Here is a 26,621-nt window from a genome sequence, read left to right as displayed (position 1 = left end):
ATAGAATGTGTTTTCCATTCATATCTTAAATATCACATTCTGCAGATCTCAGAAAAGTTTTGAGGAACATCTCTTAAGTATATCTCATTTTAAATAAACTTGTTTTCAGTTATTTGCTTCATCTTTAACCTTGAAAACATAAACAGTAGGCTTAATAAAGCCTGTCCCTGTAAATGAATCATATTTTTGAAGAATTTGATCATTTATAAGGTGACTCTTAATCTGCATGTCTTAATTATCTTTAATGGTTTATTGCAAGGTAGTAGCTTTTGTAAGATTAAGATTTTGCAGTTTCATCCCTGATTAAATTTAGTCTTAAAATGATTAAAAATTTTTTTGAAACAGGGTTTCTCTGTGCAGCCCTGGCTGTCTTGGAACTCACTATGTAGACCAGACTGACCTCAAATTTACAGAGATCCACCTGACTCTGCCTCCTGAGTGTGGGACTAAAGATGTGAGCCACCAAACCTGGCTTAACACAAGCCTTTGTATTCATGCACACAGGATGTTTTCCCCTAAGGCAGGGTTCAAGAGGTCAACATTGGATGCAAGAAGGACATTTTTTACAGCCCCAGAGAGGGATCTCCAAATGGGGGATTTGGTGGGCAAAATAGGTAGGGTTAGAGAAGCAGCACATAAGCATAACAAGTTAGTCACAATGACCTCCTGAAACAAAGGTATGATTACAAGGTGGGTATAACAACAGGTAGTCATAACAACAGGTAGTCATAACAACAGGTAGTCAAACAAACTTTTGAAACAAAGGTAGGGTTGCAAGATGATTGTAAAAACTTTTTGAGACAAAGGCATGGCTGCTATTTCCTGGAACAGGCAGTACAGAGCCATTTGCACCATTAAGGTTATAGGTAGGACATAGATTTAATCGACTTTAATTTAGATTTAGTGCCTAGTTTGGCTTTATTATAAAATGGCTTTAAAGTCTAATATGAAAGCAATCTGGTTTATCAAAATGTCTGTCTGCCACCAACTAACCAGGATGATTCCACCAAAGTCCAACTCAAGGAACCAGAGTTTATTGTGCTCATTTAAGGGGCATGGCGAGGAGTTATTTACAGGGGAATGGGTGACCCCAAGGCAAGTTTACCACCAGAAAGTCTCCTCCAGCATGGATGAAAACTTCCCCATACGTGCACAGATAGCATACTCATTTTGGCTAAACTTTGAGCCCCTGTGCACACCAGCACCTCCCAGGATGATAATGAGACTGCATGCATTTATTGCAGAATTACATACAGCTGGCAGAGAGGTGCTGGCTGAGGTGACTGGAATCTTAAGTGGGAGGTCAGTGACCCTCCCCGATCTTTCCTATAAAGGAACATCCACAGGGCCAATTTTGAAGATCTTTTGCAAGTAGTTACAGCTGTTCTGATGATTTTATACCCGGGGGTACAGCAGGGGAGAGACTTGTGGAGGTGCTGAGTTCACCTCGTCTTAGAGTTGCCCACTCTTCCCAGCCTGAACTGATCCTATGATAGAGAGAAAGGAAGCAGCTGCTGATAGAGGATTCTGATTGGTCAGATTCTGTGTCACTTACCATTCCCTAAAGGAAATGGATGCAGGAAGAGGTAAGAGAATAGATAGTCTCTGGCCTGGGGAGCTGTACTCAGAGGTATTCTAATGACCTGGCCACTTGAGCCTCTGTAAAAGGACATACCAACACTGATTCAAATCTCAGTTACAGCCATGGCCCCACCAAGCCACTTTTTCCTGTCCATTTTCTTAATTCCATCAGAGAAGGACCCTAGAACTACCTCCACTTTGAGAGATGGGGCTGAGGAAACTCTCCAACAGTGTTTGTAGCTACTCTGGTCATTTCTGTAATTGTCTGTGAGACACCATTTCCCCAAGCATCCTCCTGAGTGGAAGACAACACTTTCAGCTGAGTCATTGGAGGGAAACAGGATGGAACTTTTTAGAAAGAAAATAAAGGAAGCAAACAAGTAAGAATAAGAGAGACATAAGTGAGACCCAGAGGTGATTTGTTGCCCCCAGACTGTCTTGAGCACCATTCTAGGAATTTAAACCAGTGCATTCGTCTGCAAGCCTGTCACCATGGGAGCTGGCCTATTTCATGCCCAGCCAAGGAACAAAGCCCAGCAAAGCCATCATGTGAGGAGCCCACGTAGATGATTCAGGGAATATGAAAATGGTCAGGTTGTTTTGCTTTTCGCTGGGCAATGTATGTGCCCCAAGATTTAAGTGTTAAAGGCTTAACGAAAAGTTTCGGTCACTGTGGGAGGTGGAGGAGCTTTCATGGCCCTTTGGGAGGAACACTCTCACAGATATTGCCAGAGGTTTATCTCCTAGATGAAGTTAGATCTTGTCAAGTTGACAGGATATTAGTCATTATACTAGAGATACAGAACCCAGTTCAATCCGAAGTACTACTGCCCAAAGTAAAATGAACAGAAGAATGCAAAAGGACATATTGGATCATGTAGGCTTAGATTTTTCAAAAACTACTTTAATAAGGGTTCTTAAGTGCTTTAACCTCTTGTAGCCCACCACTCACCTGAGGTAGGGGAAGGGAAAGGTTAGTTGGGAAAAGGAAGGTGTGGATCTGTTTAGAAATGGTTCTTTGTGGTCTTGAGAGATAGTTCAGCAGTTAAGAGCACTGGTTACTCTTCCAGAGGTCCTGAGTTTAATTCCCAGCAACCACGTGGTGGCTCACGACCATCTGTAGTGGGATCCGATGCCCTCTTCTAGTGTGCATTAAGACAGCTACAGTGTACTTACAAAATAAACAAATATTTAGCAATGGTTCTTTGGGGGCAATTCCAATCTTTGTTGTTAGGATAAAAGCAGTTCAGTTCAAATGAATCAGTAGTGGTGGCTCGATCCACTCACAAACACCATTAACAAGTCAGCAATGACAGTTCAATCCAGAAGAAACCCAGAGGCTCTGCCAATCGGCCTGAGTCCACACAAGCAAGAAGCTGCCATAATATCACGAGAAATTCTCTCCATGGAGTCATGACAAATGATGATCAGCAAAGAAGGCAAGGCAAACCAATGGTACAGCACTGTCAGTGAAGACCAGTGTCAGCAAAGCCCAATGAAGACCAGCAAAGAGTGACAAGGCGAACTAATGCTGCTGTGCCATCCACTGTCTCTTATACTTACATCCTTCCAAGCATCGTGTTCTCTCCAGAGTCTGCTCTACCAAAACATCACACACCCCTTTCCAGGCAGCTTCCAGGGAAAACGCCTCATGTCTGTTCTAAGCAAAACATCCTCTCATAAGACAGGTTCCAGAAAAAAATCATGTGACACAACTGAGTCTCCAAAGACACCATAAATTACACTTCAGGATCATGCTACCAATTATATTTCAGACTAGAAGAGATCCCAACATGAACACAGTCTGCCCCATAGTATAGTTTAGTCTCTAAGTGATAATGCAATGAGAATATTTGTTCCAGCATTCACTGGCTCTGAGACCTTACATCACCTGAATGTGCCTTAGTTTTGTCATGTACAAAAGAGAACTGAGTGAGAGAAGGACCAGGGTTGTTAAGTGTACAGAGAAACAGAAAGTGCTGATGAAGTTTTCTGGCACATGGCAAAGGCTTAAAAAAAAATCACAGCAACTACATGGTTGGTGGGATAGCTCGGGGGTAAAAGTTGCTTCACAAACCTGTTAATCCAAGTTCAATACCCCAAACACACATAAAAGGGGAGAGAAAAATCCACTGTACAAAAGCAATCCTTAGACCCCGTACTATTGCATATATGACCCTATGCACACAAACATATACATACATATAATAAGAAAATTAATTAAAAGTAGTGATTCCGATGATTACTGTCAAATTCATCTCAATTAGGGCTTAGAATATTTTTAAGATTATGCAAAATGCACCTGATGCAGTTTGTGACACCATAAAAATGGGGTTAAGTGACTATCGTAAAGTTGAATATACCACCACTGTTAATGCGGAAATTATTTCTTAAATACTAGGTGTCACTTTTGCTTCACATCCTTAATAGCCTCAGTCAGCTTCTATAAAATACTAGCAATTCTGCCTGTTTGACCTCATGAGAAATCAGTTGTTTCATTGTTTGTCAGCACAGTATAAATGGATTTTAAAAAATGTTAATGCCTTAGCTTATAAGAAACAATTCAGAGATGTGTATGTGTGTGCAAATACATGTATATTTGTACATATTTGCACACACACACTTGTTCCTATTAGGCCAGTGAACTACAGGATCTGTGTCTGTCTTCCCAGGGCTGGGTGATGAGCCCATGCTACCATACCTGCCTTTGTCAATTGGGTTCTGGGGATGGAAGTCAGGTCCTCTTATCAACTGAACTATCACCTCTTCAGTCTTTGATAAATATCTTCAAACACAGAATGCAGGGACTGGCTCACTTAGGAGAGGGACCTTTTCTTCAAGAGTTAGTAGTAAATATTTTTGCCTCAGAGTATCCCACCCAGCTACTCTGCTCTGTTGTAGAACAGAACAGCAATTGAGACAATACATGACAAATTCTGCATGGCCCTGTTCCATTGAAACTTTCTTTATGGGCACTAAAGTCAGAATTCTGTGCCATTTTCACATCGGGACCTGTTTTTCTCCCTCAAGCATTTGGGAATGTAAAAACCACTTGTGACTCATAGGCTGAACAAGAGAGGCAGGTGGTGGGTTGGCACCTCACTCTGCACAGAAACACAGGAACCTCTAGGCCACAGTGTGCAGACCCTGCTTTCAGTGTGTCCTCTCTTCTCCTCCACCTGTCCCTTTTGGAGACGAGGTCGAATATAGTCCAGTCTTGCCTCACACTTGCTTGTAGCCAAAGATAATTTGAACTTCTGATTCTTCTGCCTCCATTTTCAGAGTGCCAGGTGTGTGCCACCATGCATGGTTTATACACTTACAGGAGCCAAACTTCCCAGCTGGGCTCAAAATAGTTTTTCTGATGTGGGCTCTCAGTGATTCATGCTTGAGTTTTCTAGACTTGGGGTGTTGTGGGCAGCATATTCTACGCACACCCACACTGGAGTCTAGGCTTTTCCCCCTTCCCCAAATATAACTAAGCACCTCCAGGGTAACCCAGCTACCTGCCATTCCAGTTCATTTTCTTTTTAGTAGGATGATGATAGTGCTTTGTTTTTATATGTATATGCACGTTCACGTGTACATGCACAAGTGCTCATGAAGGTCAGAGGTCAAGGTCAGGTATCCTTTTTCCTTTTGTGTTCCTGAAATCAGTTTCTGAATGAGTGACTCTGCTAGACTTGCTGGCTCTACCTGAGAACACAAAGAAGCATGTGCTGCCATACTCAGCATTTACTTCTTAAGGGGTTTCTGAGGCTTAGTCATGTCCTTGTGTTTGTGTGGTGAGGCACTGTACTGACAACCCATCTCCTTGCCCTTCTCATCCTATTTTTACTGGAAATGACATCATCAACTAGACTCAGTACTTTTCTATGCCCTGTTAAACTGAGACAGTGACACCCCACCACCACTCCACAGTGTCAGGTGCCCACCTTAAGAACTATCAAGCAAGACACTCAACAGAGTCTTCAGACCTGTATCGGGCTACAGACCCATTTTTAAAAGTCAGCTGTGATTCTAGGGCTTGTGTGAAGAGGTGCTCTGGCTGACACTGTGTGAGAACAGTGAACTTGGCAACACCTCACTCTGCACAGAAACACAGGAAGCAGAAGCTATGAATCATCCATGCCTAAAATGTCCAAAGAAATGGCTAATCTCTCTTTCAGAGCCTCTTTTTTCCCCAAATCCCCACTATAGCCACAGTGAGCTCAGTTTTCTGAGGCACTATTTGGTTTCCTAACCATTCCTGCATGACCAGGGCATTCTGCTAATCTTTGAGTTGGTATGCAAATTGGAAGTTGGGGAGTCATCATAAAAATCCTTGATTCATGGCTCAGGATGGATTTATAATTGTCTGGATTCATGAAGGAAATTGAAAAAAAAAGCATGAATAATACAGTGAACCATCATGCTGCAGAGTGTTAGTTGTTTATGTCATCCTAATTGGTCAATTATCTTATTACAGGGTTGTTTCAGAAGAACATGCTCTCTCTTTTTATTTCATTTACTTTGTTTTTTGAGACGGAATCTCAGGTAGTCCAGGTGGCCTCAAATGCTCTGTAGCCAAGGATAACCTTGAACATCTGAACTCCCTACCCTCACCTACCTAAGCCTTAGGTCACAGTGACACACCACCATGTCTGGTTAGTGCTGAGAATCAAACCTAGGATTTTGTGCATGGTGGATGAGCACTCTACTGACTAAGCCAGAACGGCTCTCTTGGACATTCACTTCTACGGTCCCAGCTGGCCTCAGGAATTAGTCTGAGCCCCACTCACTTAGGTCTAGAACTGTGTCAGAGTGGCCCAGTGACTCACTGAAGATCATCTGGAAGTGTTGGGGAAAGGAAGGACATTGAGTATGCAAAACAACATTACACATGGTCCAAGAATCCACCAGGACTCAAGTGTCATCTCATTTAGAATGCTAGCTCAGCGGTAACACATACATTATTCACAGGAGACCTTTTGGAAATCTCACTTGGGAGCTGCACCTTCTGTCTGACCACAAAGTCTCAGAAACATTCTGTGTGGTGATAAATCTTTGCCCTGGAGAGGATGTTCAGAACAAGCTGGACCTCATGTGATAAATGTCTCCAGTGTGCCATGCATCCAGAGAAATAGGAAGATACGGTACCACACAGAGTTCAATAAAGATACTGCAGTTTAGCTAGCAGGTCATGTTAGCAGTTAGAATCAGAGCCAGGATTTGTGTCCAAGTCTTTCCCCTTTACCCTAATCATAATACCGACTATACACTCAACCAGTTTTCTGTTATTGTAATGAATATATGAGGCAAAGCAACTTATAAAGAGACCCAAATGGGAACTGAGGAGATGGCTCAGTGATTGCTGTGCAAGCATGAGGTCCCAAGTTTGGATCCTCAGCACAAACATAAAAATGTGTGTAAGATTATATTTTTAAAATTATAATCCCAGGATTGGGAAATAGAGACACAACAAACACTGAGCTCTATGGCCAGCCAGCCTAGCCTGCTTGGTGAGTTCCAGGATGAAGAGAGATCTTGTCTCAAAAAAAAAATACCCAGCACAAAACAAACAAACAAAAAACAAGGTGAGAGTGGAGAGATGGCTCAGTAGGTAAGAGCTGTTCTTACAGAGACTCTGGGTTTGGTTCACGGAACCCATATAGCAGCTCACGACCATCTGTAACTCCAGTTCCAAGGGTTCTAACTCCCTCTTCTGGCCTTTACATGCACACATTTGGCATACAAGCAAACAAAATGAACATACACGTAAAATAAATAAATTTTTAAGAATGTTAAAACAGAACAAGGTGTGTGGCTTCTAAGAAACAATACCTAAGGTTGTTCTCTGGTTCCCATGTGTATATGTTTATATTTGCATATGCACACATACACACACATGCATGCTTATGCATACCCTCACAAACAGAGACTAAATTTTTATTTTATTTCAGTTTTGGAGGGTCAGTGTGTAGTCATTGCTTTGGACTTGTGGCCTTCTCCTTGTGAGTAGGAGGTGGAAGGAAGGGAAGAAGAAGGATTGGGGTTTCACTACCTCACCCACATTCTCCAAACCTGAGGTTCACCTCGAGGTCCACCTCTTATATGCCCACAGTCTCCTGAAAACACCCTTCTGGGAGGCAAGCCTTTAACACAATACAGGGGACACAATGCGACCCATAGCATATTGGATTCCCTTGATGTGGTTTGACAGGTCAGATGGAGCTGAGAAACTAGAAACTCAGAGAAGCAGAAAAAATGTGCTTGAGGCTCAGATAGAGACTAACAACTTCTGGAAGGGTGTGGAAGCCTTGTGGCTACAGTCTTCCTCACATACCATTGAGTCTAAAGATGAATTTTGGACTGCAGTATGCTTGCTCTTGGCTTCATCCTCCTCCTCAAGACAAGCCTCTGGGATATCTCAGCCAAGAGCTTTGAAAATAATGCAGTCACTTCACCTCCTTGGGAAAGAATGATTCATTAAAATGCAACTGGATGCTTGCTTCTCATCCAATTAACGAGAGAGAGAGAGAGAGAGAGAGAGAGAGAGAGAGAGAGAGAGAGAGAGAGAGAGAGAGATATGCTCACCACATGCTGTGATAGGATGTCTGGGGCCTAAATGAGCTTCTTTCTCACATGGATGTCTGACAGCAGCAAAAAATAGGCTGCTTCCAGGGTTTAATTGGACTTAAATATACATTATCTATATCTACATGCACCCTCTCATGGGTCAAGGCCAGGAAGATGTTCCCATGGAGATGTGGTTAGGGCTCGAGTTTCTTTGGGTTGCTACGTTGATTCTTTAAACAGGTGATGAGCTGGAGCTAATGAGGTGGCTATGAGTGGCTATGGCTGCTCTTGCTGGGGACGGAGTTCAGTTCTCAGCACCTATATTGTCTGGTTCACAATTACCTGTAACTCCAGGATGGGGATTCAGTGCCCACTTGTGGCCTCCATGGGCATCCACATAATGCATGTACATTTTACATTTTATAGCTAAAGAGTTTAAAAAAAACATTTTATTTAAATGTGGCAAAAGATTTGTCAATCACATGTGGGCCTCTAGGCTTCCTACACCCTAGCACCAAACCCAATAATAACGGAAAACACTTAAAAACAAAACAAAACAAACCCCAAAAATCAAAACAAAAACAAAAACCACACCAAGACAACAACAACAGAGTTGTAAAGAAGTATTAGTGTGTATGTGGAAGTTTCACCTTGACCACCTGGCCCTATTGCTTTGGACCTGTGTTAGGGTGACATGTCCATCCTGGTAGGAACATGTGAATTCTGCACAGGATCTGGAATTTTACTAGTTCTTCAGTCTATCATGAGGGCTTTCTTTGGAAATCAAGTCTGGATTAGATAGAGTCCCAGTCCTGCCATGCATTCGTTATCCTTGACAAACCACTCATGATCTCTCCATGTCTTTTGATTCAACTAGAAAGAGATGGTTATGATGAAGGCACCCACCTCCCACATTGTTGAGAAGAACAAGAGCCTTCATCCTGTGTACCAGCTATGGAGAGTGGATTGACAGCAAGAGAAGCATATGGGGCTTGGCCTCTTGAACCTGCGGGCTACACTAAGGGAGATTTCTTCTGACAGTAGCTACTTTATTTTCCTAGCCCATGTTCATAGATGTTTCAAACTGAGAGTGATGCATGTCTGACATCCCCACCCGAGGGAGGCTGAGGCTGGAGAACTAAAAGGCTATCCTGGGCTATATAGTAAAAGCCAATCTCAAAACTCAATCAGTTGATTGATTCATCAACCCAACAGCAGTTTCCACTTTGTTAATTTCTCTTACCCACTGCTACCTCATTTCTTCTGTTCCTAAGTAACAAGATTCTCAAGATAAATGGCTGAACCTGTGGGCCCATCCCAGCCATGCCCGGCACTCAGCTCTTGTTTGTTGTTGTTGTTGCTGCTGCTGCTGCTGCTGCTGCTGCTGCTGCTGCTGCTGCTGCTGCTGCTGAAGCAGTGCACCCCTGGGGAGGCATTTGGGGATAAAAAGATGGATTTAGCTGCTTCTTCCCCAGAAGTGACTCAACTCCTGTAAGCTCTGTGACAGCAATGGCAGTTGGAGCCCTGGGGATTTCTGTGTCTTAATGCTGTGTGCTCATCTAACAGTAAATAAACTCAATTGCAAAATGTGCCCATCTTGCCTAGTCAGCCTGAAAGCTTCCTTGTGTCTCTTCTCATGATTTGCTCTCCTCAAGTGTCCAGTTGTTGGCATTTGATGGATGTCGTCCTTTGGGGAAATACTAGGAGGGAGCGTCCTAGGATGTTAGTTTCAATCATATAAGCTCAGACTGAACAAAAAGCAACCTGTAAGATTCGCATCTGTTTATTTCCTGCATCTGCCTTGCTGTGGTTTGAAGTCTTCTATGCAACCAGACATGGCCTTTAACCCTAGTTTATCCTAATCCTTGTGGTGACCTTTAACAGTCTTCCCAGACAACTGATGTCTTGAAACTTAAGAAAGGCAGAGTTTATTGGGCTCTCATCTTGAGGGGACAGTCATGGTGGGGAGGGCATGGTGATAGGAGTGTGAGACATTTGATCACATTGCATTTGCCACCAGGAATCAAAGAGAGGAGTGCTGGTACTCAGCCCACTCCCCTTTTAATTCAGTCCAGGACCCCAGCTCACAGTGACAGCCACATTCATAGTGGGTGTCCTTGTCTCTGTTCACCCCTAGAAAATTCTGCAAACAGATGCCCAGAGGCCTGTCTCCTGGCTGGTGGCAGAAGCTGTCAACTCTTTCCATCTTTATTAACTTGAGTATTTCTTGTTTACATTTCTATTGTTATTCCCCTTCCCGGTTTCCAGGCCAACATCCCCTTAATATGGGTCTTAATATCCCCTGTCCCCTTCTATATGGGTGTTCCCCTCCCCATCCTCCCCCCATTACCGCCCTCCCTGCAACAATCACGTTCACTGGGGGTTCAATCTTGGCAGGACCAAGGGCTTCCCCTTCCACTAGTGCTCTTACTAGGATATTCAATGCTACCTATGAGGTCAGAGTCCAGGGTCAGTCCATGTATAGTCTTTGGGTAGTGGCTTAGTCCCTGGAAGCTGTGGTTGGTTGGCATTTTTGTTCATATGGGGTCTCGAGCCCCTTCAAGCTTTTCCAGTTCTTTCTCTGATTCCTTCAATGGGGGTCCCGTTCTCAGTTCAGTGATTTGCTGCTGGCATTCGCCTATGTATTTGCTGTATTCTGGCTGTGTCTCTCAGGAGAGATCTACATTCAGTTCCTGTCGGCCTACACTTCTTTGCTTCATCCATCTTATCTAATTGGGTGGCTGTATATGTATGGGCCACATGTGGGGCAGGCTCTGAATGGGTGTTCCTTCTGCCTCTGTTCTAAACTTTGCCTCCCTATTCCCTCCCAAGGGTATTCTTGTTCCCCTTTTAAAGAAAAAGTGAAGCATTCGCATTTTGGTCATCCTTCTTGAGTTTCATGTGTTTTGTGTATCTAGGGTAATTCGAGCATTTGGGCTAATATCCATTTATCAGTGAGTGCATACCATGTGTGTTTTGCTGTGATTGGGTTACCTCAGTCAGAATGGTATTTTCCAGTTCCAACCATTTGCCTATGAATTTCATAAAGTCATTGTTTTTGATAGCTGAGTAATATTCCATTGCATAGATGTTCCACATTTTCTGTATCCATTCCTCTGTTGAAGGGCATGTGGGTTCTTTCCAGCTTCTGGCTATTATAAATAAGGCTGCTATGAACATAGTGGAGCACCTGTCTTTGTTATATGTTGGGGCATCTCTTAGTTATATGCCCAAGAAAGGTATAGCTGGGTCCTCAGGTAGTTCAATGTCCAATTTTCTGAGGAACCTCCAGACTGATTTCCAGAATGGTTGTACCAGTCTGCAATCCCACCAACAATGGAGGAGTGTTCCTCTTTCTCCACATCCTCGCCAGCATCTGCTGTCACCTGAGTTTTTGATCTTAGCCATTCTCACTGGTGTGAGGTGAAATCTCAGGGTTGTTTTGATTTGCATTTCCCTTATGACTAAAGATGTTGAACATTTCTTTAGGTGTTTCTCAGCCATTCGGCATTCCTCAGCTGTGAATTCTTTGTTTAGCTCTGAACCCCATTTTTTAATAGGGTTATTTGTTTCCCTGCGGTCTAACTTCTTGAGTTCTTTGTATATTTTGGATATAAGGCCTCTATCTGTTGTAGGATTGGTAAAGATCTTTTCCCAATCTGTTGGTTGCCGTTTTGTCCTAACCACAGTGTCCTTTGCCTTACAGAAGCTTTGCAGTTTTATGAGATCCCATTTGTCGATTCTTGATCTTAGAGCATAAGCCATTGGTGTTTTGTTCAGGAAATTTTTTCCAGTGCCCATGTGTTCCAGATGCTTCCCTAGTTTTTCTTCTATTAGTTTGAGTGTGTCTGGTTTGATGTGGAGGTCCTTGATCCACTTGGACTTAAGCTTTGTACAGGGTGATAAGCATGGATCGATCTGCATTCTTCTACATGTTGCCCTCCAGTTGAACCAGCACCATTTGCTGAAAATGCTATCTTTTTTTCCATTGGATGGTTTTGGCTCCTTTGTCAAAAATCAAGTGACCATAGGTGTGTGGGTTCATTTCTGGGTCTTCAATTCTATTCCATTGGTCTATCTGTCTGTCTCTGTACCAATACCATGCAGTTTTTATCACTATTGCTCTGTAATACTGCTTGAGTTCAGGGATAGTGATTCCCCCTGAAGTCCTTTTATTGTTGAGGATAGCTTTAGCTATCCTGGGTTTTTTGTTATTCCAGATGAATTTGCAAATTGTTCTGTCTAACTCTTTGAAGAATTGGATTGGTATTTTGATGGGGATTGCATTGAATCTGTAGATTGCTTTTGGTAAAATGGCCATTTTTACTATATTAATCCTGCCAATCCATGAGCATGGGAGATCTTTCCATCTTCTGAGGTCTTCTTCAATTTCTTTCCTCAGTGTCTTGAAGTTCTTATTGTACAGATCTTTTACTTGCTTGGTTAAAGTCACACCGAGGTACTTTATATTATTTGGGTCTATTATGAAGGGTGTCGTTTCCCTAATTTCTTTCTCGGCTTGTTTCTCTTTTGTATAGAGGAAGGCAACTGATTTATTTGAGTTAATTTTATACCCAGCCACTTTGCTGAAGTTGTTTATCAGCTTTAGTAGTTCTCTGGTGGAACTTTTGGGATCACTTAAATATACTATCATGTCGTCTGCAAATAGTGATATTTTGACTTCTTCTTTTCCGATCTGTATCCCCTTGATCTCCTTTTGTTGTCTAATTGCTCTGGCTAGAACTTCAAGAACTATATTGAATAAGTAGGGAGAGAGTGGGCAGCCTTGTCTAGTCCCTGATTTTAGTGGGATTGCTTCAAGTTTCTCTCCATTTAGTTTAATATTAGCAACTGGTTTGCTGTATATGGCTTTTACTATGTTTAGGTATGGGCCTTGAATTCCTATTCTTTCCAGGACTTTTATCATGAAGGGGTGTTGAATTTTGTCAAATGCTTTCTCAGCATCTAATGAAATGATCATGTGGTTTTGTTCTTTCAGTTTGTTTATATAATGGATCACGTTGATGGTTTTCCGTATATTAAACCATCCCTGCATGCCTGGGATGAAGCCTACTTGATCATGGTGGATGATTGTTTTGATGTGCTCTTGGATTCGGTTTGCCAGAATTTTATTGAGTATTTTTGCGTCGATATTCATAAGGGAAATTGGTCTGAAGTTCTCTTTCTTTGTTGTGTCTTTGTGTGGTTTAGGTATAAGAGTAATTGTGGCTTCGTAGAAGGAATTCGGTAGTGCTCCATCTGTTTCAATTTTGTGGAATAGTTTGGATAATATTGGTATGAGGTCTTCTATGAAGGTTTGATAGAATTCTGCACTAAACCCGTCTGGACCTGGGCTCTTTTTGGTTGGGAGACCTTTAATGACTGCTTCTATTTCCTTAGGAGTTATGGGGTTGTTTAACTGGTTTATCTGTTCCTGATTTAACTTCGATACCTGGTATCTGTCTAGGAAATTGTCCATTTCCTGAAGATTTTCAAATTTTGTTGAATATAGGTTTTTATAGTAAGATCTGATGATTTTTTGAATTTCCTCTGAATCTGTAGTTATGTCTCCCTTTTCATTTCTGATTTTGTTAATTTGGACGCACTCTCTGTGTCCTCTCGTTAGTCTGGCTAAGGGTTTATCTATCTTGTTGATTTTCTCAAAGAACCAACTTTTGGTTCTGTTGATTCTTTCTATGGTCCTTTTTGTTTCTACTTGGTTGATTTCAGCTCTGAGTTTGATTATTTCCTGCCTTCTACTCCTCCTGGGTGTATTTGCTTCTTTTTGTTCTAGAGCTTTTAGGTGTGCTGTCAAGCTGCTGACATATGCTCTTTCCTGTTTCTTTCTGCAGGCACTCAGCGCTATGAGTTTTCCTCTTAGCACAGCTTTCATTGTGTCCCATAAGTTTGGGTATGTTGTATCTTCATTTTCATTAAATTCTAAAAAGTTTTTAATTTCTTTCTTTATTTCTTCCTTGACCAGGTTATCATTGAGTAGAGCATTGTTCAATTTCCACGTATATGTGGGCATTCTTCCCTTATTGTTATTGAAGACCAGTTTTAGGCCGTGGTGGTCCGATAGCACGCATGGGATTATTTCTATCTTTCTGTACCTGTTGAGGCCTGTTTTTTGACCAATTATATGGTCAATTTTGGAGAAAGTACCATGAGGAGCTGAGAAGAAGGTATATCCTTTTGCTTTAGGATAGAATGTTCTATAAATATCCGTTAAGTCCATTTGGCTCATGACTTCTCTTAGTCTGTCGACATCACTGTTTAATTTCTGTTTCCATGATCTGTCCATTGATGAGAGTGGTGTGTTGAGATCTCCCACTATTATTGTGTGAGGTGCAATGTGTGTTTTGAGCTTTAGTAAGGTTTCTTTTACGTATGTAGGTGCCCTTGTATTTGGGGCATAGATACTTAGGATTGAGAGTTCATCTTGGTGGATTTTTCCTTTGATGAATATGAAGTGTCCTTCCTTATCTTTTTTGATGACTTTTAGTTGGAAATTGATTTTATTTGATATTAGAATGGCTACTCCAGCTTGCTTCTTCTGACCATTTGCTTGGAAAGTTGTTTTCCAGCCTTTCACTCTGAGGTAGTGTCTGTCTTTGTCTCTGAGGTGTGTTTCCTGTAGGCAGCAGAATGCAGGGTCCTCGTTGCGTATCCAGTTTGTTAATCTATGTCTTTTTATTGGGGAGTTGAGGCCATTGATATTGAGAGATATTAAGGAATAGTGATTATTGCTTCCCTTTATATTCATATTTGGATGTGAGGTTATGTTTGTGTGCTTTCATTCTCTTTGTTTTGTTTCCAAGACGATTAGTTTCTTGCTTCTTCTAGGGTATAGCTTGCCTCCTTATGTTGGGCTTTACCATTTATTATCCTTTGTAGTGCTGGATTTGTAGAAACATATTGTGTAAATTTGGTTTTGTCATGGAATATCTTGGTTTCTCCATCAATGTTAATTGAGAGTTTTGCTGGATACAGTAACCTGGGCTGGCATTTGTGTTCTCTTAGGGTCTGTATGACATCAGTCCAGGATCTTCTGGCCTTCATAGTTTCTGGCGAGAAGTCTGGTGTGATTCTGATAGGTCTGCCTTTATATGTTACTTGACCTTTTTCCCTTACTGCTTTTAATATTCTTTCTTTATTTTGTGCGTTTGGTGTTTTGACAATTATGTGACGGGAGGTGTTTCTTTTCTGGTCCAATCTATTTGGAGTTCTGTAGGCTTCTTGTATTCCTATGGGTATCTCTTTTTTTAGGTTAGGGAAGTTTTCTTCTATGATTTTGTTGAAGATATTTACTGGTCCTTTGAGCTGGGAGTCTTCACTCTCTTCTATACCTATTATCCTTAGGTTTGATCTTCTCATTGAGTCCTGGATTTCCTGTATGTTTTGGACCAGTAGCTTTTTCCGCTTTACATTATCTTTGACAGTTGAGTCAATGATTTCTATGGAATCTTCTGCTCCTGAGATTCTCTCTTCCATCTCTTGTATTCTGTTGGTGAAGCTTGTGTCTACAGCTCCTTGTCTCTTCTTTTGGTTTTCTATATCCAGGGTTGTTTCCATGTGTTCTTTCTTGATTGCTTCTATTTCCATTTTTAATTCCTTCAACTGTTTGATTGTGTTTTCCTGGAATTCTTTCAGGGATTTTTGTGTCTCCTCTCTATGGGCTTCTACTTGTTTATTTATGTTTTCCTGGAATTCTTTCAGGGATTTTTGTGTCTCCTCTCTATGGGCTTCTACTTGTTTATTTATGTTTTCCTGGAATTCTTTCAGGGATTTTTGCGATTCTTTCAGGCATTTTTGCGATTCCTCTCTGTAGGCTTCTACTTGTTGTCTAAGGGAGTTCTTCATGTCTTTCTTGAAGTCCTCCAGCATCATGATCAAATATGATTTTGAAAATAGATCTTGCTTTTCTGGTGTGTTTGGATATTCCATGTTTGTTTTGATGGGAGAATTGGGCTCCGATGGTGCCATGTAATCTTGGTTTCTGTTGCTTGGGTTCCTGCGCTTGCCTCTCGCCATCAGATTATCTCTAGTGTTACTTTGTTCTGCTATTTCTTACAGTGGCTAGACTGTCCTATAAGCCTGTGTGTCAGGAGTGCTGTAGACCTGTTTTCCTCTCTTTCAGTCAGTTATGGGGACAGAGTGTTCTGCTTTTGGGCGTGTAGTTTTTCCTCTCTACAGGTCTTCAGCTGTTCCTGTGGGCCTGTGTCTTGAGTTCACCAGGCAGCTTTCTTGCAGCAGAAAATTTGGTCTTACCTGTGGTCCTGAGGCTCAAGTTCGCTCGTGGGGTGCTGCCCACGGGCTCTCTGCAGCGGCAGCAACCAGGAAGACCTGTGCCGCCCCTTCCGGGAGCTTCAGTGCACCAGGGTTCCAGATGGTCTTTGGCTTTTTCCTCTGGCGTCCCAGATGTGTGTGCAGGGAGCAGTCTCTTCTGGTTTCCCAGGCTTGTCTGCCTCTCTGAAGGTTTAGTTAGCTCTCCCTCCCACGGGATTTGGGTGCAGAGAACTGTTTATCCGGTCTGTTTCTTTCAGGTTCCGGCGGTGTCTCAGGCAGGGGTCCTGCCGCTCCTGGGCCCTCCCCCACGGGAGCCCAGAGGCCTTATACAGTTTCCTCTTGGGCCAGGGATGTGGGCAGGGGTGAGCAGAGTTGGTGGTCTTTTCCGCTCTGCAGCCTCAGGAGTGCCCACCTGACCAGGCGGTTGGGTCTCTCTCTCACCGGGTCTGGGAGTAGAGAGCTGCTGCGGGCCGGGATCCACGTGAACCCCATTTTTTAATAGGGTTATTTGTCTCCCTGAGGTCTAACTTCTTGAGTTCTTTGTATATTTTGGATATAAGCCCTCTATCAGATGTAAGATTGGTAAAGATCTTTTCCCAATCTGTTGGTTGCCATTTTGTCCTAATGACAGTGTCCTTTGCCTACAGAAGCTTTGTAGTTTTATGAGGTCCCATTTGTCGATTCTTGATCTTAGAGCATAAGCCATTCGTGTTTTGTTCAGGAAATTTTCCCCAGTGTTTGAGACTCTTGCCCAATTTCTTTCCTATTAGTTTGAGTGATCTGGTTTAATGTGAAGGTCCTTGATCCACGTGGATTTTTACGGGGGGATAAAAATGGATCAATTTGCATTCTTCTACATGCTGACCTCCAGTTGAACCAGCACCATTTGTCGAAAATGTTATTGCATTGAATCTGTAGCTTGCTTTTGGCAAGATGGTCATTTTTACTATATTCATCCTGCATATCCATGAGCATGGGAGGTCTTTCCATCTTCTGATATTTTCTTCAATTTCTTTCTTTAGAGACTTGAAGTTCTTGTCATACAGATCTTTCATTTACTTGGTTAGAGTCACACCGAGGTATTTTAAATTATTTGTGACTATTTTGAAGGGTGTCATTTCCCTAATTTCTTTCTCAGCCTGTTTATCCTTTGAGGAGAGGAAGGCTACTGATTTGTTTGAGTTAATTTTATACCCAGCCACTTTGCTGAAGTTGTTTATCAGGCTTAGTCATTCTCTGGTGGAACTTTTGGGGTCACTTAAGTGTACTATCCTATCATCTGCAAATAGTGATATTTTGACATCTTCCTTTCCAATTTGTATTCTTTTGACAGTATCCCTTCTTAAACAGTGAGCCCCAAACCCTTCTCCTTGCAAGGTTTTTTTTGTTTTTGTTTTTGTTTTTGTTTTTTGTTTTTTGGTTGTTTTTTTGGTCAGATATTTTGTAACATGGACAAAAAAGTAGCTAATGCATGAATAAATTTTTTTTAATTATCTGTACTTATTGTATGAGGGTATTGTGCCACGTGCCCTGACATCGCTTCCTCAGAAGACAGTGTGCTGGAGTCAGTTCTCTCTTTTCACCCTGTGGGTCCTGGGGATTGAACTCAGGTTCATCAGGCTTGGCAGCAAGCGCCTTCATCCACTGAGTATTCTGGCCAGAAGCCATGTTTCTTGTGGGAATCACCATAATTACCCTCCCCACATTTCCCCACACCTCTCTGCTTCAGGGCCTGGCTACTGATGCTTTCTGAGAGAGTGGTATCCTGACACTGCTAGCATAGGATGAGGACAAGAGGTGGCAGGTTAAACAAGTGCACTGGTTCCTCAAAGGTTCCTTGTGGCCATATATAGTGCACAGCATAGCTGAGCAATTCATTCCTCATGACTGCTGGTGTGGGGGATCTGATCACAGAGCTGAGCCAGAGGGATTGACAGACAGCCTAAAGTCCTACAGAGAGTGAGGAGTAGACCTGGAGCTCCAGACTATGCCATCAGATTTCACTCATCCCATGACACCCTTCAAAACCTGGGTACCCTAAGCCAGAAAATTTGCAGACAGTAATGCTCAGGCCATCTGAATGTCATAATTACTTGGTGTGTGTGTGTGTGTGTGTGTGTGTGTGTGTGTGTGTGTATACACATGGGAGCCAGAAGTTGACATTAGGTGTCTTCCTCTAATTCTCTCCACCTTATTTTTTTTTGAGAGAGAGAGAGAGGCAGAGTAAGGGTCTGTAACTGAACCTGGAGATTATTGATTCAGTTAAGCTGGCCAGCCAACAAGCTGCAGAGGCCTGCATGTTTTCACACACCTCTCGCACCCAGTGCTGGTGTTACAGATGCCTGTTGTTATGAGCACACTATGCCAGAAACATTGATGAACATGTTTGTGTCTTTCCACAATGTCAGCTTTCTTAAATAGCAATAAATTCACAAAGTTTATCTGTTTCATTGACAGTAATTTGTCATATAATCCACCTGCCTTAGTAGCCTGACTGAGGTGAACGCAAGTTCTATTCCAGTCTTAATTTTGAATGTTAATTCTCAGATCACAGTAAATATATCTATGTATCTAAACTTACATGGGTTACAGGATGATTGCTAATCAAACAGGCTGCAGCAGAGTTCAAGAGGTTTCAGGAATGCGCTGAGAAAGAGGCTGTAACTCTAAGACAATGAGCTGGAGGTGCCTGATTCTGAAACTACTGGAGTCATGTTAGAGTGCAAAGCTACAGAGCTCAGCTGTGAGGTATGGAATGGGAAACAGTAGGTCAGGTCCAGGCCAAGTTGGCAAATAGGAGGACTAGCAGTCAGTTGCCTAGGTTGCATCAGTGCAGGTGAGGGGGATGAGCCAAAGCTTCAGGCACAGCTGAGTTCTTGCCCTGAACCCGCATGCTATGTATCAGATGTAGGTTTCTGTGGCACCTGGCCATTGCAGTGTTCATGTGCTTGTTACTTTATGTGATCCATGCAATAGAGTCCCCCCTTTCCTTGGTCTGATGTGTGTGATAAGTTCTTGAGCCAAGTTTCCTCACAGGATTTTTATGTACCCATGTGCTTTTATAGTTTCAATTTATTCTTATAGAACCACAGGGATACGTCACTTATCAGCTGTGCTCGGCAGGTGCTGCCTGGCAGTTGCTGTCATTTCTGGTTCTGCCCAGGGACAGTCACCCTTTTCCCTCAAAATAGAGACAAAAGATGCTTGTAAAATGGAGTATCCTAGGGCAAGGCATACATCAAAAGACCACTGTTTTATATAACATGGATAAGGTAGAGCAAGGACACCTAGGCCTCAGTACTTGACACAACCATGTAGGTGCTTGGGTCTAAACTCAAGGCCTCATACTTACATGGTAGCCACCCTCTCCCAGCCCCTTCCAGCCCCTCCTAGTCCCTTCCTAGCCTCCTCCAGCCCAATCTTAGTCTTTTTCACTTCATCCTTTCTCCTCTTTGCAGCAGAACATTGATGTTCCACTCTAGAAGGATCTTGGCATTGTGCCTGGAGCAATGGGACCTAGAATATGATTGTGGGAGTGTAGGGTGGCGGGGTGTCTGAAACACAACCACATGGTCCTGAGGAGACCTTTGTCCAGCCCATAATGCTGGAAAGGTCCCTTCATATCTTCAATAACATCTTTACCCTTCCCCAGCCTCAGGAAGTTTTGTGGAAGAAATCAGCACATACCTCTTAAGACGAGTTGCCTGAACCACCCAGAAAGGCCTCAGAATATTTCATGTTATCCAGTCCTATTTCTTCTGGAAATGTAGCCAGCTGGAACTGCTTCAATGTGTGTAGAGAGTTAGCCTTGGGGACTTCCATTACAAAGCCATATGTGAGACTACTTAGAATTCTTTACATTGGGAAACAATTCATAACATGGCTACAAATAGAAGTAGCCCAGGCTCTCGCAGCATTATTGAGGAGCAGCTGAGGATGAGGATGTGCAAATGGTATGTACTGAGGAAGAAGAGCAAGGAATGACAAAACCAGACTGTGGAGCACGGGCCGCGTGACATGCTTAATGGTTTATATGTGTATATACTAACATTTTTAACTACTAACATTTTGGTAGATCTTTATTAGTCCTTTTAAATATGTTGGAGGCTGGAAGGTTGGCTCAGAGGTTAAGAACATGTACTGCTCTTGCAAGGGCCAGAGTTCAGCTCCCAGCATTCACATCAGGTGCCCCACAACCTGTGATTACAGCTGCAGGGGGGGTTTATACTCTGTCCTCATATAGGTAATTTTATACAGAGGCCAGATGCAGACTTGTCCCCTTTGGTGTCATGCTAGTGTTCGGTATGTTTGTACTTGAGATTTCAGAGCTTTGGATTGGGAATGCTCAACCTCTATCACCATACTGACATTGCATGGACTATACTAGGGAGTGATGACGGTGGTGGCACAGGCCTGTCACCCAGCACTTGGAAGGCAGAGGCAGAAGGATGGGAGTTCAAGGTCATCCTGGGCTACATAAGAGATTCAAGGTCAACCTGGGCTATATGAATCCTAGTCTCAAAAACAAACAAACCCAAATCCTGTGTCTATGTCTCTTTCTTTTTCCGAATGTGATAGTTTTGGGGTGTTTTTTTTTTCCACTATAAATAGTTTTTTATTATTATTTTTTTTTTTATTAACTTGAGTATTTCTTATATACATTTCGAGTGTTATTCCCTTTCCCGGTTTCCGGGCAAACATCCCCCTCCCCCCTCCCCTTCCTTATGGGTGTTCCCCTCCCAACCCTCCCACCATTGCCGCCCTCCCCCCATAGACTAGTTCACTGGGGGTTCAGTCTTAGCAGGACCCAGGGCTTCCCCTTCCACTGGTGCTCTTACTAGTATATTCATTGCTACCTATGGGGTCAGAGTCCAGGGTCAGTCCATGTATAGTCTTTAGGTAGTGGCTTAGTCCCTGGAGGCTCTGGTTGCTTGGCATTGTTGTACTTTTGGGGTCTCGAGCCCCTTCAAGCTCTTCCAGTTCTTTCTCTGATTCCTTCAATAGGGGACCTATTCTCAGAGAATGAAAAAGAAAAAGAAAATCCCAGAGGGATCTATCAATGTGATTAGTTGCTCTCTCTGGGTAGTGTGGTTATGGACAATATTTTATTATATTCACTTACTTATTGTGGGGGGAGGGCACATGTGTGCCATAGTGTAGGAGGGCAGTGTGTGTGTGTGTGTGTGTGTGTGTGTGTGTGTGTGTGTGTGTGGCGGGGTCTTTCTTTCCATCTGAGGCTTGAATTCAGACTGTCGGTCTTGGCAGCAAGACTAGCCCTGAATTTTTTTTCTGTCTTTCTTTCCCACTGGTGTCCTCTGAATTTCCTACAAGAAAGCTGTGTTACTTTGTATCACTACTACTTACATTGCTTAGTAGTACCTTAAAATAATTAGAACAGTTTTCTTCTAGACTTATCCTGAGCCTTTGCAAAGTGAGTATGCAAAGTTGTCATGGTCAAAGAGGCAAAACCAAAGGGTTGGGGCTAGGCAGGGACTGACAGTGCCCGAGAAAGTTCCCATGAGCCTGCTGAGCCTGTGCAGAAAGAAGGCTCCACATCTGTCTTAGTTCATTTTCTGCTACTATGGCAGAATACCTGGGAACTGATGATTTGTAAAGAAAAGAGGTTAATTCTAGTGAAGGCCAGAAAGTTCAAGTCTGGGTGATGTCTCAGGCGTCCTCACAGTGCAGATGACACTAAGTGTAGGGTTCTGTTACCCAGGGGCTCTTCACAGGTGATCTCTGTCCCAGCTGGGTGTGTGGATTCAGGCAAAGGGGAGAGAGCCCAGTGGGGGTGGGGAGCTTCCCCTGCCTCCTGCTGCCGGTCCTTCTCCTTTCCACCGCCTCTGCCTGCCTTTTTGGTTGCTTGGCCGGCAGGGAACTGACTAACCAGCAAGGGGTGCAGGGGAGCTTCTGGCGGTGATGATTTCCGGAGAGCAGATCTCTTCCTAAAGCCTTATAGCTCTTATGACAGAAGCTCTCAGACGATGGAATAATTCCTGCACACCTTTAATTCTGAACATGACACTTAAATACAGTTTTTTGGATGGGTCAGTGACTGACAGCAGAAACTTCCTATTGGTTTGGCCTGAGAGCTTGGGAAGACCTCATCTACATATCCCAGGGCATGGTCCTGCTTCTATGACTGATCTGTCTTGACCTGTGACCTATGGTCACGTCCTCACCTGTGGAGGAGGGGCTTAAGACATTGCCCTACATGACTGGTCTGTCTCAAACCTCTCTACAGGGGTCCATGTGGGGCATAGCTACTCAAGGTCCTGATATCCTTCGAGAATGGGAATGCACCTGCTGTCCTTTTTAGGATTTCCAGGGGGTTCAACCTATCTGGACCAGGAATCAGGGTACTTTTCACTGCCCGCTGTCCCACAACCAAGGTAGCAGGTACCTGCAGGAGCAGTGAGCAAGCTGGAAAATGGGACATGATTTATGACAAGCTGCTTCCTAGATAGTCCAGGCCTGTAAGAGGAGGAACATACTTGATAATCTCTAATCATGTCTCACAGACCCTAGTCTCTCTGCCCCATTGTCCTGGGGACACAGGTCACATTTTAACCATAGCACCATGGATTTCCTGGATTTCGAAGGTTCCTTCTAGCACATGATGTCAGCCTAGTTCATATGTCTGCCCCTGAGGTGTGTCATGGCTGTTCCCCAGAGCAATAGCACAGTTTTCCTGGTAGGAATTCTTACCTTTTGACAGAGCTCTCACTGTTTCCCAGATGGAACTTGACCTCACAGGCCTCTGCTTCCTTGTTAGCTGGGATGAGGAGGCACACCCCTAATTCTGGTGGGAATCTTTGAAAGCCCTGGTGGCCTTTGAGTCCTGATGGCAGTCTCCTGTCCACACAGGCCAGCTGGACATCATCTCTATGGCTGAGACCAGCATGATGCCGGAGGAGATTGAGCTGGAGATGGCGAAAATCCAGCGTCTCCGTGAAGTCCTGGTTCGTCGAGAGTCAGAACTCAGGTTCATGTGAGTGAGTGGGGAAGCAAGGGTCAAGGTATGAAGCAGAGGCAGCCTGGAGAGCATGGTGGGGACTGAGCATCACACACTAAGACTGAGATCCTAGAAGCAACAAGAAACTCCCCTATGGATGCCACATGCTCTCAGAAGCAGCCTGACTTAACTAACTAACTAACTAACTAACTAACTAACTAACTAACTAACTAACTAAACTTCTTCTCCTTCCTTCATTTTTCATTTTTAGTTTTCTTTTTTTTAAGACAGGGTTTCCTTTGTGTAACAGCCTTGGCTCTCTTGAAACTTACTATATAGACTAGGCAGGCTTAAAACACACAGAGATCCACCTGCCTCAGCCTCCTGAGTGCTGATGAAAGGTGTTGCCACCATGCCCAGCTTAAATTCAGTTTTCTTTATTAAAATATTTAAAGAAAGAAAATAGAACACCAACAACTTATAAAATTACATCCTGGTTTTTGGTGAGATGAGAAGGGATTAAGGTCACCATGGAAGACGGGTCAAGGTACGAGTAGGACCTACAGTCTTTTCTCTTTCCGGAAATTCCAAGCTTCCTGGAAACCTTATTTGTCTTTATGTCTCAACTTTGCTATTTTAAGTAGGACATACCAGAAACTGGTCATTTACAGCATTTTTCAGAAGCTGTGCTCTCTGGCTTGTCACGTGGTAGGTGTGTTTTTGTTGTATTGAGAAATGATTTTGAACTCCCCATCTCCTTGGTGCTGGGCTGGGCTTCGCTCACCTGTTCACAAGTGATCGTTAGCATCCTAACAATGTGGGGTCCCACAGGGGATGCTGTGACAGCCACAACCCTGATGAAATTATGCAGGCCTGTGTACACACACAAGTATATGAGCAACTGTGTATCCAAGCTGGAGTGTGTGTGTGTGTGTGTGTGTGTGTGTGTGTGTGTAAAGGCATATTCTCATTTTGAGCCAGGTTAAATAGAAAACTGGTTTATTGGGGGAACTAGCCATAGCATTTCAGGGAAATGGCAATATCAAGGTGGATGATTTTCTGTAAAGGTGCAGCTGGAGATGGTGTTTAGAGGTTATTTTTTAATTATATAAAACATAAAATACATGATTTTCACAAATATTAATTTTATATCTACAAAAATGGAGTCTTAGATTCTCACTGTAACCTAGAGAAGTGGGTGTTGTCACCTGTTTCTTACTTTGCTATGTTTTGTGACACCAGCTCACTGCGTGTCCCAGGCTGGTCTCTCCAGTGCTAAGTACTGATATGCACCACCGCGTTCAGCTCTCACTACTATGTTAAACAAGAGTCATGAGTTGAGCTTGGGCTAGCCTGCTCCCAAAGTCACAGTTCTTTCCTGTCATTCATTAGGGTCGAGGATACCCATAAGTGCCACCCTGGTGGGAGGCAAGAGCACACTGCACTGAAGGGCTCAATCAGACAAAGCTGGAGGAATATAGTCAGGTGACTCAGACTCCCCAGACTTTGGTGTTCCCCTCCCCCCCCCATGCCAGGGCAGAAGGAGAGTATCTTTCTCTAGGGCTGCCTATTGAACTGGCAGAGGTCCCCAGAGCTCAGCATTCCCTGGAGATGGAACAGAGAATCTTCCAAAAGAAAATATGTTTCTAAAAGTTGGGTTCTAAAAGGCACAGCAAAGAGTTAGGAAATGGGATTACCTTCCAACCCTTAGACCTAGGGGGACTGGAAGAGGACTTCCAAACACCACAGTCTGCAAGGCCTAAACACAGCCACCTTCCCTGGCTCTATGAGAGATCTCTATAACCAAAGGGAACACACAGCAGTTCCTAAACTTAAAGATGGTTGTGCCCAAATGAACTTAGTCCCATCAGGCAAGAGAAGAGAGGTGTGTGTGTGTGTGTGTGTGTGTGTGTGTGTGTGTGTGTGTGTGTGTCCGTCCCCTAGCACCATGGAAACAGTGGGCTAGTGCTGATCTAATTCCTAAGCAAGCAAATTACCCAGACTACTGGACATGGGAACTCTAAAAGGTAATGAACTGGAAGTGTGTTCTTATAAAATAGTAGCCGGGCTGGACAAACCTCTCAGCTGCCTGTCTGCTCAGTCACACCCTCTATGAGAAGGGAAACTGGGGAGCATGACCTCCAGATAGGCCACGCCACCGTTCCTTTCTTTGCTGATTTGTTTTTCAGCCCTGCTGGTGCAGCAGGGTGTGATTATCCCATTTGGCAGAGGAAGAGACTGAGACTCTAAGTTAAAGGAGATGCCGCAGGCCTCCCAGATAGGAAAGAGGGGTTAGAACTGATGCCTAGTTTCCCCTTCACACCCACTCTCTCTAGTAGTGTCTCTCCCTATTGCTGTAAATTTTTTTTTTAAAAAAAGGGCTTCTTTTATCCTGCACTAGATCCAGCACCGTATTGCCCTATGACATCTGTTGGGTATTTTCACCTCAATCAGCAAAGCATCTCTCACTCACTAAGCTCCATTCCATATCACACTTCTGATGGCTACTCTCTGAGCCTGGCAACAATATCTCTACACATCTAGTTGCTAAGGCAGGTTGCCACCACGCCAGACATACACATCCCAATTCCATGGAGGGCCCAGGGTCCAGCCTTCACACGCACTCTTGAACTCAATTTAATTGCCAAATGAAAGAAAACACAACGCAATGGCATCTGATCCAATTGGTAAGATATAATTGCCCACCTAGACATAGAAAGCCCTGTGCACATCCATCACTTAAGAATATTCATAACAACCTGTAAATGTGCAGAGAGGAATCTTAACATATGCCTCCATGTTCTCTCTGCTGCTTCTCCTTGCTTTCTACAGTCTCTTCCTCTCCCTAACACTTTTCTCTCACCCATGCTTCCTTCTCATCCAATGCGAGACCTCATTCTATCTTGTGCCTGCCTTCACCTGCATAATGACCTCATTCTACATACCACTATGTAAAATAGAGTGCAGAACTGACCATAGACATTCACTCCACTGCAAGTGTGGCATACCTTGGCTTAACATTCCACTGGCAAGACTGCTGTTAATAGAAACCCTTGGAAGAGAGGTTCAGAACATTCCCAGTTTACAGATCAGAAATAACGCTCCCTTTGTCTGGAAATAAGCAAACTAAAACATAAGGGTTCAAGAAAAACCCCTCACCTGCTATGCACTAAAAATAAAAAAAATAAAAAAATTTTAAAAATACAAGGCTTCTTTAGAAGACTGAGGCCCTTGAGAC

The 26,621-nt window shown here is 43.3% G+C and overlaps 1 protein-coding gene across 1 annotated transcript in view; it reads left to right on the top strand.

The window, feature by feature from the left end:
* Nucleotides 1-26,621, top strand: part of Bmerb1 (bMERB domain containing 1) — a 166,756-nt gene that overhangs the window by 39,477 nt on the left and 100,658 nt on the right. Inside the window, exon 2 of the mRNA NM_001014114.1 lies at nucleotides 23,296-23,419. Within this exon, the coding sequence (NP_001014136.1) occupies nucleotides 23,296-23,419 (124 nt within the window). The remainder of the gene's footprint in view (nucleotides 1-23,295; nucleotides 23,420-26,621) is intronic.

Source organism: Rattus norvegicus, chromosome 10, assembly GCF_021556685.1.
Source record: "Rattus norvegicus strain SHRSP/BbbUtx chromosome 10, alternate assembly SHRSP_T2T, whole genome shotgun sequence".
Lineage (NCBI taxonomy): Eukaryota > Metazoa > Chordata > Mammalia > Rodentia > Muridae > Rattus > Rattus norvegicus.
This window is presented reverse-complemented; position numbering and strand designations above follow the sequence as displayed.